The sequence below is a fragment of the Equus asinus genome, chromosome 7, assembly GCF_041296235.1.
Source record: "Equus asinus isolate D_3611 breed Donkey chromosome 7, EquAss-T2T_v2, whole genome shotgun sequence".
Classification (NCBI taxonomy): domain Eukaryota; kingdom Metazoa; phylum Chordata; class Mammalia; order Perissodactyla; family Equidae; genus Equus; species Equus asinus.
This window is the reverse complement of record NC_091796.1, coordinates 36,732,943-36,747,779: the sequence shown is the minus strand read 5'-3', so window position 1 is coordinate 36,747,779 and position 14,837 is coordinate 36,732,943. Positions and strand designations below refer to the sequence as shown.

Genomic DNA, 14,837 nt, shown 5'->3' with positions numbered 1-14,837 from the left:
CCCATGTCCTGCCCTCCTTCTTGGGCCCCCCTTTCATCTAGCACAGACTGGACACTTACTAGTACTTATGGGACTCCATAACCTTGTCATCTGCCCTCCAGGAAGGAGGTCAGCACTCTTTACATCTCTATTACACTGCCCCTTGCTCGTCTACTCTAGGGCTTTTGCCCCTTGTTAGTCTGCTCTAATGTCAGTCCTTCCTCAGGACCAGAGAGAGGAGCTGCTTCAAGCCAACTGGACACTCTCACCACAGGAGAACTACTAAGTATAAGAGGAACAAAGTTAATCAGGAACAGCCCTCCTGGATCTTCTTTGCGCCGGAATTCAGGAAAGTAGGACCCAGGAGCTGTCCGAGGTTCTGACCCGCTGTCCAAAGTGCTGACCAGGGTTCTGTGTGTACCAAGGGACTGAACTGGTATGTATTAGCCAGAATGCCAATCTACATACCTCCCCTTCTTTCCCCAAAGAGTCTTTTCATACTTAACACTAAATGATTATTCTTTTAGTTTCTATGCTTTCACTTATAATGGGTCAAATTCACTCTCAATTAATTTCCAGTCACTAGCCTCTCTACCTGGTTGTACACTGCACCTATTCTCTTTTCTCCCCTGAGGGAGCCCTAGGAATGGAGTTCTTTCTCACCTGTCAGACTGACACCTGCCCAAGTATGGGAATTTGGTTTCTTCTCTCCCACCAGGGGCTCTTGGGAGGGCAGGAGGCTGGCTCTCCATGATCACATTTGGGGTCCCACCAAGGACAAACAGAGGGCAGGAGCCACACGTTCCCTATTTTAACAGCAAGGGCAGGGACAGAATGGATAAGAAGTGTGCTGCATGGGAAGAAAAGGATATCAGATGTGCTTACCTGGGTAGGGGTGGATGCCATTGGCAAACACAGCTTCCGCAGCAGGTTGCCCATTGGCCTGTGGGGGGAGGCCGGTGAAGCCGTTCACCCCAATGGGGGAAGGGATGCTAGGCACAGCTGGTGCAGTGATGCCCGGAGGGGTGCTGCCACCTGGTTCCAGAAGTGGGGAGGGATCGAAGAGGAGGGAAGGCATGCAGAACAAAGGTGAGGAAGGCCAACTCATGGAGCTCCAACCACTGGCTCCAAGGGCCCGGGGATAGACTTGGACCTCACACACCAACTCAATCCTATCTGTGAATCATGCCAGGGGTTATGTCCCTGCATGCAGTGACTCCACCCATCCCAACTGTATCCATCCTTCAAGGCAGAGTCCAAATCCCACCTACTCCAAGATTTCTCTGACCACTGACTGCTTGACCTTGGACCTACAGCACACAGACTATTCTCAGTGTCCTTGACTTTGACCCACTTGTTCTTCTTTCAGTCTTTTAAAGTGGCTCTTGCTCACCCCAGCTAAGTCAGGATGGGCTGATCCTTGTTTAGCCACCAAGTTGCTGGCTCTGCTCTCTTGTCTGGATCACTGAGGGGCTGATCTGGCTCCCCAGGAAGGATTTTTGCTACTCAGTGGAAGAGGTCTTAATTTTGGTGTTTCCTTGCGCTGAGGGAGAGAGGCTGTTGTAGAATCCAGACTCAGCGCTTTTCATACGCAAAGTTGACCCCTTGGCCTCCTCCAGTTGAGTCAATGGTGATGATCATTGTGGTAAGGGTAAAGTTGGAGTCAGATGACAATATCCTGTGCCTTCCCTATGTCAGGTGGGTGGAACCCAAGGTGTGGATGGCATGGTGACTGTACTGAGGCCCCAGAGGCTGGAAAGGGCCTTCCTCTTCAAGATCTTCTGTGTTGAAGATCTGAGGCTAGCCTGGGCTCAGAAATGTCCCTAAGTCGGGGATCAGAGCTGTGGTATAGTGATCAAGTTGGGCCTAGAGATGGCACAGTCTTGTCCCCTTTAGCTAGGAAAGAAACAGCTCCTGGATGCCAGGAAAGCTGCTGCTATGGCCTGGAAGCAGACAGCCAAGGAAGTGATTGAGAGCCTAGAGTGTCGGGCCAGGCCTTGGGACTAGACAAGGGTTTCTCAACTTTGACTCTTGTTGTGGGGAGCTGTCCTGTGCATTTTAGGATGTTAACAGTAGCTTGGACCTACTAGATTATGGTAGCACACCATTGTCGTCTCCTCGCCCCAGTTGTGGCAACCAACAATGTCTCAGGACATTGCCAGATATCCTTGGTGGGCGGGAGGTGGCAAAATTCCCCCTTGTTGAGAATCACTGGATTGGGCAATAGCCAAGATCCAATTAAAAACCTGCTTTGTGAGTGGGGCTGTTTCTAACCCTCCTGTCCTTTGATAACGCTTGTGGTCTCTCATGGTTGTTGTGTAGTTGTCTTGGAAAAACCCAGAGAGTCTAGGTTGGGCTAAAGGAAAATGAAAAAAAGGAGCTCCCTCTGTGCTCGGGCCAGGGACCAAACAAGGCCATTGAATGGGCAGGGCTCTTCTCCCCTCGGACCTCAAAGGGAGATGTTTTCATGTCAATTTCTTTCCAGATATCTATAATAGAAACCAAGATGAACTGCTTCCTGACATGGCAATATAACTTGAGTGAAATTCTTACCACCCAGAATCATATGGACTGCATGGGGCCCACATCCCATCTCCTCTTGGGTCCCCAGGGATTAGAATATTTTGGGGGCAAACTGCCAGAGGATGAGGCCTGCTTGGGCCCAGACACCATGTGCTCTTGTCACAGCATGGTTCATTGGTAGCCAAAACTGGCCAAACAAAAGGTCCTAGCCGGGGTCCAGCTGTTCTCCCACTGGGCCAGGCCCTGGGTTGGTACCTGCCAGCTCACCTGAGGTTGGGGTCATGGGTGCAGCCGCCAGGCCATTCATGTTGAGGGCCGCCATCTGCTGCATCTGGGCGGCGGCGAAGGCAGCCATGGGGTTCAGGTAGCCGCCCTGCGCGACTGACGCCATTAGTGCCGCTTGCTGCTGCATCAGCTGGGGCAGAGGGAGTGGAAAAAATATCATGCGCTTCCAGGGGGGCCGCCCTCCCCACCAGGGGGCTTCAGCTCCTGGAGACCAGCTTCCCAGGCCCTGAACTCAGGGAGCTCAGCTACGTCTCCCCGCCCCCACCCCTAGAGAGCTCTGATGTCTCCCCCATTCTTGTCCTAGTTCTCAATGGCTATTAGAGACCTCCCCCTGAGAGAGAACTGTATTCAAATGTCATGGTAGGGTCTTTGGTACTCTAAAGTTGTAGAGGGGAGGAAGGGGACTGGCTCCAGGGGTGTCATTCATGGAAATGTGACACCCAAAGTTCTAGAAACATGTTGGATGAGTCTCTGTAGAATTAGCTCGGCATGGATTTTTGTCCAAAATGGTCCTACCTTGGCTTCTGTTGGGTAGAAGTGACAGGAGAATCACATCCCTGATGTTCTCATAAGTGTGAGTGGGGACTGAGGGGGTTGTTAAACCTGGCCAAGCTTGGATATCACTGAAGAAGTGAGGTGAGCTAGTATTTTCAGAACCAAAACCCCGGCCTACCTAAGTGCCACTCATGTAGGGGTTGTAGGTACATGTCTGGGAGGCAAGTCAGGGGAGATGCTGGCAGTGTGGGCTCCACTGTGGAAGAAAGACGTTGGTGGGCCAATGGCCTGAGGCTGGGCCAGGGGGACTGCAGGGGAAGTGTGTGACCAGAAGGTCTGAGGACACCTCTCCATGAGTGGGGCCAGGGGTGGGTGGTGACAACCGAACACCTGAACCTCTCTCCCCCTTCCAGTCAGTGCTTCCTAGCGTTTCACTAATGGAGGCGTGCTCAGGGTAATCCACTTTGCTGCTCTGCCTAGAGGTCTCTCTCCAGCTCCTCCCCTTGAGAAACAGGACAGCAACACACCTCCTCCTGGCAGCCACCGGGGAATGGGCCAGCCTTCTCTCAGGTCCCTCTGGCCTCCCTCCACTCCCTGGGTTCATTCCTCACCACTCCTCACTCCCCAGGGCAGAAGCAGTACTTTCTGTGCCAGGAGCAGGGCTCCCCAAAGCAAGGTTAGGAGTCTCTGCTCTCTGGGGCTCTGAGCCGAATGAGCTGGAGAACCACCCCCACCCCCCCACCCCACCCCACCCGCCTGGCTGAGCCCCTACTTACTGCCTGTGCGTAGGCGCCGTAGGCCCCGAACGGGATGGCCATGGGGTTGAACATGCCCATCTGGCCAGCCATCTGCTGCATTCGCCGCATCGTGCGCTCCTTGTCCGTGTCGGCGAACTTGACCACCAGACTGGATGAGGCTCCCTGCAGCCGGGACTGCGCGTGAGGCCCACCTGCCCTAGCCACCTTCGTGTCCCTGGCCTGGGCCCAGGCGGTCCTCTGGGCCTGGCGCTATCGGGGCACGGGCCACCCGCGCTCACCCAAGGCTCTGGGGTTTTAACCCCACCGCGGGCGTTTTCTATCTGGCTGACCTCGGACCAGTTCCTTAACCTCTCTGAGCCTCAGTGTCCTTGTCTGAGAACTGGGGATAATGGTAATGCCTTCCAGTCTCTTGGGGAGGCTGTGAGCGCGCCACGCGTTTGGCACGGTGTGGACCGCGCACGCGGGCGGGCCCTGTGCGTGTGCGGAGTGGAGAGGGTGTCAGTCCCTCCATTGCTCCCATCACCCTCCCCCCTTCCCACCCCGGGAGCAGCCGCACTCACCGGCATGGTCTGGCTGCCGTGCAGAGCGTTGATGGCTGCTTGCGCCTCGGCGTGGGAGGAGTACTTCACAAAGGCGCACCCTGGGGGGACGCGAGAGGCTGAGCCACGGCCCGTGGGCCCGGAGGAAGGCCAGAGAAGCGCAAGGACCGAGAGGCGGGGCACGGGAGGGGCCGAGGGAAGAGGGCGCATCCAGATGAAAGCAAGGTGAGACAGAGACTGAGTGGGAAAGAGAGACATCGAGAAACACAGAGACAGAGCCACACAGGGACAGAGAAAGACCTGGACGGGCTGGAGACTTAAAAGCACCCCTAAGTCTCCCCGTCCCTGCCTGGACTTGGATCGCGGCCTTTCGTCACCCCAGGCCCGACAGCTCCGCCCCTCCCAACCATCCTTTCCAGGCTCGCCCACTGGGCCGGCTCCAGCGGCTTCGGACTCGGCTGTCGGTCAGGCGCGCGTCCCGCGGCCCGGCCCCGCCCCGCCCCGCCCCCACGCACCCTTGCTGTTCCCGTCGGGCCCGCGCAGGATCGTGCACTCCTCGATGTTCCCGAAGGCCTCGAAGAGGCGGCGCACGTCGTCCTCAGACTGCTGCTTGTTGAGCATGCCCACGAAGAGTTTTCTATCTTCTGGAACAAAATTAGGAGATGCTTACCCGGGCCGGGGGCCGGGCTGCGCGGGGGCAGGCCCCGGGGGAGGAAGCACGGCCTGAGGGGAAGGTTACGGGGGACAGAGGGGAGCTGGACAGGAGCGGGGGTGGGGCTCACAGCCAGAGGGGGAGCGGGGAGCAGGGAGAGGGCGGGGCAGGGCATAGCTGCGGGGGAGGGGCGACGGGGCAGGGCAGGTTGCAGAGAGAATGAGGGCATAGCCAGAGCGGGAGGCGAGGGGTTGTATCAGGCAGGGAACTGAATCTCAGCGACTTTGCCTCATCCTGCCTACAGAGTAGGCTGCACACTGACGGAGAAGGCCGCTGGTCTGGCCGCTGGCCTAGGGCACACGGGTCCTTTGGGCAGCTCTGTGTTCCCTTCTTCCTTCCTCTTGGACATACTCTATTCTCTGCTACCTTCACCCACAGTTGCCAAAATTAACTCACAACAGGCAAGTCTGCCACAGGGCCTTTGCATATGCTGTTTTCTCTGCCTGAGTGCCCTCCACACCACAAGACTGAATCCTTCTGTTTTAGGCCTCAGTTTAAATATTGCTTCCTCATCAAGCCCTCTCCTTCCCCCTCTGTTTTGTTCTGTGTCTCAGCCCTTCATCCCTTGGCCAGAATTTCAAAGGACAGTTATTTACTACTTTGCCTGTGTTGTTGGTTTCTGCCTAGCTCCCTACTACCCGCATGTATGCTCCCTGGGGGAAGAGCCCATGCCTCTACTGGAACAGCTGTACCTGGCACGTAGTAGGCCCTCAAGACAGATTATGGGATGAATGCCCTATGCCAGGCCCAGGCCCACATCTCCTTTCTGTCTCACGTGTTTTAACCTCCACCAGGTGCCCCTTCCTTGGTCTGGCCTTTCCTGTTTGTTCATGCTGCAAACTTCAGCCCCGGGCACTTTTGGGTAGCCTGTTCCTGGAGGCTGGGCTCACTCAACAGCTCCCTCACACTTGTGTTGAGTACCAAGTGGTTTGTTGACACCCGTCAGCTGTTCGCTTAGGGTGACGGGGATCATGGTTGGGCTGTGTAGATCTGTAGCGACTCCCAAGCGACTGCAAAAAAAAATTCCCCATGCCACAAGCTCTTATTTCAAAGTGCCTTTCACTCCTCCCACTGAGCGATGGGGTCTGTGTTCCCTCCCCTTGAATCCGGGCAGGGCTTGTGACTGCTCTAGCCAGTGAAGAATGGCAGAAGTGATGCCAGCTGACTTGCAAGGCTGGGTCATAAAAGGGATCAGCTTCCACTTGGCTCTCTCTCTGGGGGATGCTTGCTCTGTGGAAGCCAGCACCATGCTATGAAGAACCCCTGAGTAGCCACACGGAGAGTCCACGTGGAAAGGAGCCCAGAGCCCAGCTGGCAGCCAACATCAACCACGAGACATGGCAGCGAATGAGTCCTCAGGTGATTGCAGCCCCCAGCCTTTGAGTCTTCCAGCTGAGACCCAGATGTCCTGGAGCAGACAGGCCTTCTATGCTGTGCCCTGTCCAAATTCCTGACCCACAGAATCTGCGAGCACAATAAACGGTTGTTTTACCGCACTCAGTTTGGAGCTAAATTGTTTTGCAGCCATAGTGGCTGGAGCAGGGTCCCTGTGGTGCCGCCCTCCACAGGCACTCAGTAGATGTTTGCTGACTCTTGAACAGTTGACACACACAGGCGCAAACACACAAGGCTGCAGAAACGCTCGCCCCCCCCCAGAACTGCACTCGGCCGGGTGTTGGTTTCTTCTGAATGCAAGGGCACTCCGGGACCTCATCCCTCTGTGTTCAGGGTGGTTGGTACCTCCTGCCCCAGAGAGCCCCCTTTGCCCACACTACCAGTGGGTTCAGGTAGCGCTGAGGGGCTGTCCTGGGGGCTGGAGCAAAGCAGAGGAAGCCTCCAGGCCCCTGTACTCCTTCACAAGCCACCCCAGAGTCCTCCTCTTCAGGAAGCCTGACCGCTGCCCTGCTGGTACCCCTCAGCCCAGAGCACTCAGCTCTGGGCAAGTTCTCCACGATGTGGCCCTGGGTTCCAACTCCTTCCATCCCCTGCAGCGCATTATTGCCAGTTCTTGTTACGAGTTCTGGGTGGGGCGCACCAGCCTAGACCTCCACCACTGGCGGGCCTCAGCCCAAGCTCTGGGAATGGAGCCCTGGCCTCACCCCCTGCCCCCAGACTGGGCTGCTTGACCTGGCTTCTGGAGCCATGGCTGGGCTGGGCGCACCCCCGCCCCATCTCCAGGGCTCATGGACTCCAAGCTCTGGGATGTGGGGAGCAGAGACTCAGGAGACCACGAAGAAGAAAGAGAGAGAGGTGGGGGGGAAGGGGTGAAGCTGAGAAGGGATGGGAGGATATGGGGTTAGGAGCAGAAAGGGAGGGAAAATGGCAGAGACAGAGAAAAAAGAATTAGAATCAAAGAGCAGAGAGCAGAGATGGGCAGAAGGAGAGGACAGAGACAGAGGAAAGAAGGGGCGACAGCTTACGTTTAACTCCCAGAAGCAGCAACAGCATTTTACATGAAATGAACCCAGACCTTTTAAGGCCTTTAGTGGAGAGATTGAAACTCTGCCCTCCAGGCTGGGCCTGAGCACCTCCTCACCCCCAGTGCCTTTTAAAGACTCCGATTAAATGGGATTTCTGGAAAGACAAAGAAGTGATAACCCCCTCCTGCTAATCCCTGGCCCTCCTCCTTAGATTGCTCGGAAGGAAAAAGGAGGGAAGAGAAGGCCCCTCCTCCACCAGAGTCTGGTTTCTGTGCTGGGACCAGCTCCACGCCTCCCCCCTCCTGACATCTGAACATTTTCCTTTATTACCGTTACCATTACGACGGCTTTCTGATTGCATTAAAATTCATCCACACGTGCCTTTCTATCCAGCCACGTCCCTTTCGCCAGTTTTTGTTTTTGTTTTTTGCTGATTCCTTCTTGCCTCCCCTGAATCTCCCTTTGCTGCCAGCTCTCAGTTCTCCGTTCTAGGCCTGGGCCCTTCCTTCTTGAGGACTTTCCAGATGTGTAGGGGGCCAGGCTCCCCCTCTTCCTGCGTCCAGATTTCCCCAGGGAAGCTACAGCTAGCCTTCCCTTTGTGGAAGGCTGCGGAACAACTGAAGAAACCGGCTCCAAGCTCACTTCCTCCAGGTGTTCTTGGATGACCCCACCCAGCACGAATGTTCGAATGTTCATTTCTTTCTAGGATCCTCAGATTTCTCACTTTGCACTCTCTTCATTTCCAGTTGGCTTTGGTACTGGGTGAGGGATTCTGAGGCTTGTCTTTTAGACCAGGGCTGGCAGGACGCTCAGTCCCCAGGGTGGGTCTCCTCCTGCAGGCCCAGGCCCACTGGCTCAAACCTCAGCTCTCCTGCCTTCCAGCTGTGTCACTGCTTCCCAGATAGGCCTATAAAATGCGAATAATTGGGTCTGCCTCATGTGGTGGATGCTCTGCGTCCAAGAGATGCTGCAGCAACAGAGCCTGGCCAGCAGTGATACAATGAGGACCATTGCTTGGGGTTCTCTATCCAGGAGGAAGAGGAAATGGAGTGTCCCCCCTTCCCCCTGACTTGGTTTGCCCTGATCTGAGGAGGAGACAGAGGTCAGAGAGGGGAGAGGTCAGAGGATCCACATCTGGGGGAGGAGCACTTGAAGGAGCAGGTGGGACCGTCTCAGGCTGTGGCTGACCAGCTGAGAAGGACACCCTACCCTGTGCCCTCCTCTCCTCTGGCCACTTTCCCGGGGCACTGTCCCCAAGCTCTGTCAGATGACCCATGGCACCATTTGGCTGGTGTCCTGGATCCAATGCCAATCTAGCGAAAGTCTCAGAGAATGACTCAGTTTCCCCAGCCAGTTCCCACCCCCTGCAGCATCGACACAGACCCCTACCTCCTGGGACAGGCTGAGCAGTCCCTGCTCGCAGCCTGCCTGCCTGAGTGATGCAGGGCCCCTGGGTGATGGTGAGGCTACGGTGCTCTGTGCTCTCACTCCCATGAGCCCTCAGCCTGAGCCCCTTGCCTCCCACACTCGGGGTGTGGAGGTGTCGCTGCTCCTCTGAGAAGATGTTCAGACAGGTGCTGCTGGAACTGGGCCCTGCAGGCCACCATGAAGGGAGGTGATGCCAGGAGAGACCTCAGAGCCAGGCTGGAGATGGGCTGAAGCCGCCCCGGGGTGGGAGGTCACTGAGACCGCATGGCACATGTAGGAGCAAGTCTGGAGCCCAGTATCCTCCTCCTCTCCACTGAGCCCAGCTTAGGGCAGGGGGCTGCATCATGCTCACCTTCTGACTCCAGGGACTGAGCCCAGTGGCCAGCACAGGAAAGCACTGACTATCAGGCATCACAGGCCCTGCTAGCAACCTGCTGAGTGACGTGCAAATACCCCACCCTCAGGTCTTCATATAGGTTCCTCCTGGTCAAGGGGTGGAGCAAGGGAGGCATGGTCCTACAGACATTCAACAACTGTTTGCTGAGCACCTTGTCTGTGCCAGACACTGTTCCAAGCACTGCTTCTACAGCAGTAAACAAAAGGGGTGAGTCTGCTCCCTGGAGCTGACATCCAGATGGGGAGACAGGCTGTCCACAATAAACAAGTTCCCAAACAACACAAAGGCCAGTGGCCCCCACAACTGGTGTGTCCTCCCCAGTGGGAATGAGAGTGCAGAGTGGCAGAGCTGGGCAGGGCCCAAATAACACCAAGGGCCCCACCATTTTTTCGGATGAGGAAGTCAGCAGAGAGGGAGCTTCAGGACACTCCACTGCAGCCGCATAGCAGGGGTCCGGACTAAACCCGGTCTCTGGGGGTCTGTTGACTTCCCAATCCCATGACCCCTCGCAACGCCTTTCTGCTCTTTTGAATGTGAGTGCCTGTGTCTGTGGATGTGAGGGAGCACGTGGGGTTCTGGGGAACAGGAGTGTGACGCCCCAGAAGGGCACGGTGACAGACGGTAGGCACTAGTCCCAGCCCTGCCTGAACCCAGATTGGGCAACTCGGCTCTCTGAGCCCAGATGTCCTACTACCACTACTCGGGAGGGGGCATAGTCTATACCTACCTACAGCCCACAAGGACACACATCCAATAGAGCACTGGACAAGAAAAGTACCCAGTCCTGTGTCAGGTGAAGGTGTTTACAGCCACCTCAGAAGGGATTGGACCAGAGCACCTGACATCCCTCCTGGGTCTACCTTCTGGTCACTCCTTCAACAAGCATTTATTGAGCACTTACTGGATGCTTGGGACTTGGCTGAACAGATAGTCTGAGATGTGTCTTAGGGGCCCTTCTCTTTGATTGGAGAGTTGTGGACGGCAGTGGGGGGAGGAGTTTGGGGAGGTGTGTGTGTGGAATGCATGGCTCTTAGATCCCTGGAGAAGCCAAAGTCTTTGGTCCGCACTCTGCCACGGCCCCCAGTGAGAGAGGACAGACAGGCAATAGCTCTGGACTGCAGGCCAGAGGGGAACAGTTGGGGGAGAGGGAAATGGCTACACCCTGAAGGCTTCCTGGAGGAGGCGGGCTGGAGTTATGATGTCCAAGGGACAGGTGCAGGGGTTTCCAGGCCCACAACAGAATTTGAGCAAAGGCTGAGAGGTGGGAGGGACCCCTTTAGCAGTTCTCACCTGCTCCCAAGTGGTACCCCCTCTGCAGGGCTGGCAAGGAAAGGTCCTGGGGGTGTTTGACTTTGCTTTCCCAGCTGCCTCTTGCCTGCTCCCCCTCTACCACACATGCATCTCCCATTCCTCTGGCCTCGGGAATCTTGTTTATTTTCCCAGAACCCAAATCTAACTCTGAGCTTCCGTTTCCCAACCTATGAAAAGCATTGGGTGACGCCTCCCAGGAAGCCTCTGGTGCTTATGAAAAGGCAGTGGAGTCCAGTGGCCGGAGTCCCTGCTTTCTCCCTTCCTTCCACGCACTCATTCGCTCAGAATGTCAGGGCAGAATGGGGCTCAGCTGGAAGGATTTGCATTTTAAAAGGAGAGCCCAGAAAACAGAGAAGCAAGATGCAGATGGAAGGCTTAGGGCAGACCCCTGCAGGGGTATTTCAGGGCAGTGCCACAGGGCCCCCAGATCTTCAGGGAGCATCTTGCTGGCCCTGCAGAGTGAGTGGGCCCCCAAGGGAGCAGGCGGGTGGCAGCAGCGTCACTCGACTTGCCAAATGCCAGCGCCCTGGCGCTAATGTTCAAATTCCGGTTTAATTTTCAAAATTTGATTCACTCATTACCATCAGCATTAAACAATATTTCCTGCTTAAGGATAGACGGCTGCTGGGGCACTGCGGAAGAGTGTTCAGATGGTTAATGCCTTTTATTGCTGCAATAGACTTTTACTGTTCTCTTCCCTCCAGCTGCTGAGAGAGGGTTTGTGGGGGGACCTGAATTGGGGAGAACCCAGGAGCCAGGGGCCGGGGTGGGGAATAAATGGCTTTGAGGTCTGAGGCAGGGGACGGGGTGGGGGGGGCAGAGGGGTTGCTGGGAGACCTGGGGGGCCTGGCTTGGTGGGGGATGCAGGGTCAAGCCAGCAAGAAACACTTTCCATAGAGCCCCTGAGGACTGGAGGGCAGCAGTTTGGGGAGGGGGAGAAACTGCCAGAGGTTCACATGACTGGTCTGCAGGGCTGCGCTCCTGCTCTGCAGCTGTGACCCTGGGGGTGGGCAGGCCAGGGCCGGAGCCCAGGGCCCTGGTGCCCGTGCATCTGCCCCTCCACTGCCGGCAGAGCCTGGAGCCCTGAGGGCTGGCATGCAGGGCGTCTTGAAGCAGTTTGTTTACTGTGGGGCCAGGGGACTCCCCAGTGCGCTCCTGCATCCCAGGACCGTCTGCTCTCCCTGGACGTGATCTCAGTGCCCGAGGGCCCACACACAGTGAGCCTGAGGGGGAAGGACCTGTTCCTCCTCCCTAACTTCATCACGGGTCAGGGAGGAACTTCAGTCAAAGAAGATGAGAGACACGCGACGTGACAGCAGAGGCTGGGCGGGGGCATCTTCCAGAGTAACTGAGGCTGCTTGTCAAATCCTGGTTCTACTACCTTTTGACTGTGCAACCTTAGACAAGTCATAGACCCTCCCTGAGCCCCTGTTTCCTCATCTGTAAAAGGGGAGAAAAATCTCACATACCTCATGGGGCTGTTGCCGGGAGTGAGTGAGTGGAGGTACATAGGTTTTAGCCCAGCGCTGGCACACAGTAAACACAATAAACACAGTCGTTGTGCCGGGTCCAGCAATTACTACTGTTCACCGGCAGGAGCACCAGCTGGTGGAATGCGGATGCCCACCCTCATCCCCAGGGATACAGAGAGGACCCCCAGGAGCATTGAAGGGAGCAAAGCCGTGCCTGCCTGGGCCAGTCTGAGAAGCCAGGCTTCCCTTTGCACCACCCTGACCAAATGGCAGTGTTTCTGGGGCCACTGAGATGCTCCCCAGCCTCCTCCAGGAGATCTACCTGGATTGATCCAAAATAAGAGAATTTCCCTGGAAGCTACACTGGGCACCACTATGTGCCATTTCCACGAATTCTCTCAGTCCAGATCTGTCAAGCACCTGTGGCTCCTAAGAGACAAGTAGGGATCGAACTGATCTTCTGAATCTAAATCTCTGCCCTTTTCAAGGTTGCTGACCGTCCCCCGCCCAAATCCAGAGGTCTCCTCTGCCTCCTCCTTCCCAGCCCCGGTAGAGCCGCCTCACTCCCCAGGCCAGCGGCACGTAGTCTCAGACCTGCTTTCCAAGTAGGGGCGGTGGACAGGGCTGGGGAGGGTATGCACCCCGTTCCTCTCATGTCTGAGAACCCAACAACTGCTCGCCCCCCAGGGGGTGCAGGCAGCTTCCAGCATCACCGTCCACACTGGAGGTAAGGGCCTGGATTTGGATCCTGCTGCAGCTGTGTGACCAGGTCAGCTGCCTTCACCTGGGACACGGGTCACGGGCTGGCCACTTTCGTTCTCAGAATGAAGTGAACCAGTAGGTAAAAGAATGATGCCCCCCTTCATCCCCACAACACACACACTGTCAGAGCCAGAGCCAGGGGCACAGAGCCGCCTCCCGAGGATAAAAGGCTTCCTGCCCGGGGAAGAAGCTGAAGGAGACATCAAACCAGATCAAAGGCTGCTGGGGACGGGCGGTGTGGAGGGGGCCGTGACGGGGCTGCACTCCCCCCCCCCCCCCCCCCCCCGCCCGATGCAAATGAGGACCCTCAGCCAGCTCTGGCCCCGGGGGAGGCAGCGCCAGGCCTTGATCTGCTGAGCTCCCTCCAGACAGGCTCTGTTTGATGTTGGGATGGGAGGAGGCAGGAGACTGGAGAACCGCATCCAGTCCCCCTACTCGCATTCCTTCAGCTCTGCCTTCCACATGCTTCAGGATGGGACCCAGGCCATGAGTGTCGCCTCCTTACTGTGTGCTGACACTCATCCAGGCCCCTGCTATCTGCCCTCCACACAGCAGCCAGAGTGGTCAGTTAAAATCCAAGGCAGAACCTGTCTATGCCCCGCTCAAACGCCGCAGTGGCTCCCGTCTCACTGAGAATAAGTCCAAGTCTTCTAGTGACCTGTAAGGGGCTAAGCAGGCACCTCACACTCCATCTCTCCCCTGATCCCGCCATCCTCCGCTCCAGATGCATGGGTCTTCATGTTGTCTCAGGAACACTCCATGCACAGCCCTGCCCCAGGGCATTTGCACTTGCTATTCCTCCTCTTGTTCAGAGATGGTGTCCTAGACATCTGCAGGGCACTGAACTCCAGGAATCCTCAGAAAGTAGGAAATGAGGGTCCCCTGGAGATGAGTAGGCACCAGCCATGATGTGAGCACAGAGCCTGGAGTGATGAGCCCTGGGGGAATGGGGGGAGTGAGGAGGGGTCTAAAAGGCTTAAGCTGGGCCCTAAAGGACTCATGGGTAGGGTTTGTCAGGTGGAAAAGGCAAGGGGCAGGCACCCCAGGTCAGGGACCAGCATGTGCAAAAGCGGGGACTGTAAAAGGGCATGTGGTCTGAGGGAGTAGCAATCACACACATACACACACACACACACACACACACACACCCTTCTTCCTTTTCTTCCGCTCACCATATTCTAAACAGTCACCTCGAGGCCCGAGGCCTGAACCCTCACCTCTGATCACTGGTAGCTTGGCCTGGGACTCAGACCCTGGGTCCAGGCTCATTGCCTATGGCCATTCGCACTGCCCACCATGTTCTCCCTTGGCTCAGCCTAGCTCCCTAATTCACAGCACGGCTTGCTGCTTCCTCCTCTGGCCCTTGACCCTTGACTTTCATGCCTTTGAGTCTGCGCCAGGCCTCCCAGGGGGAGCCTGGGACGTGCCGTGGCTCTCCGTAGAAGTCACCTTTTGCTGGGGCGATGGCGCGCAGCCATCTCTCCAGGTAACTGATTATACGTTTGATCTGCTACATTATCCTTACCAGGCGCACGGCACACAACAGACGGCCCGGAGTGCTGTGGGGACTTCTCGGCAGCCGAACCCTGTTGTCTAATGGGGTTTCCGCCGGTGTCTGGCGTACTCTCCAGCATTTCACCCATCACAGGATAATTTATAGCATAATGGGGCCTTTTTTCCTTTATATCATGCGGGAGCATAAATTATGGCCAGTTTGTCCTCAGCTTTCAAGGAGACAGACAAAGCAGGGCTTTAT

At 56.5% G+C, this 14,837-nt stretch overlaps 1 protein-coding gene across 50 annotated transcripts in view; it reads right to left on the bottom strand.

Annotated features, from left to right (window-relative positions):
• The window catches only part of CELF4 (CUGBP Elav-like family member 4), a 304,371-nt gene that overhangs the window by 25,116 nt on the left and 264,418 nt on the right, over positions 1–14,837 (bottom strand). For 27 of the 50 annotated variants that reach the window (XR_011504447.1, XR_011504445.1, XM_044774614.2 and 24 more), the window contains exons 4-8: positions 5,095–5,223; positions 4,601–4,680; positions 4,059–4,202; positions 2,770–2,917; positions 865–1,014 (exon numbers count right to left, since the gene is read on the bottom strand). Coding sequence is in view for 46 of the 50 variants with exons in the window: in XM_044774614.2 (XP_044630549.1) it covers positions 865–1,014; positions 2,770–2,917; positions 4,059–4,202; positions 4,601–4,680; positions 5,095–5,223 (651 nt within the window). In the remaining 4 variants the exon portion in view is untranslated. The remainder of the gene's footprint in view (positions 1–864; positions 1,015–2,769; positions 2,918–4,058; positions 4,203–4,600; positions 4,681–5,094; positions 5,224–14,837) is intronic. The other 23 variants (XR_011504446.1, XR_011504448.1, XM_044774628.2 and 20 more) reach the window with 2 other exon arrangements.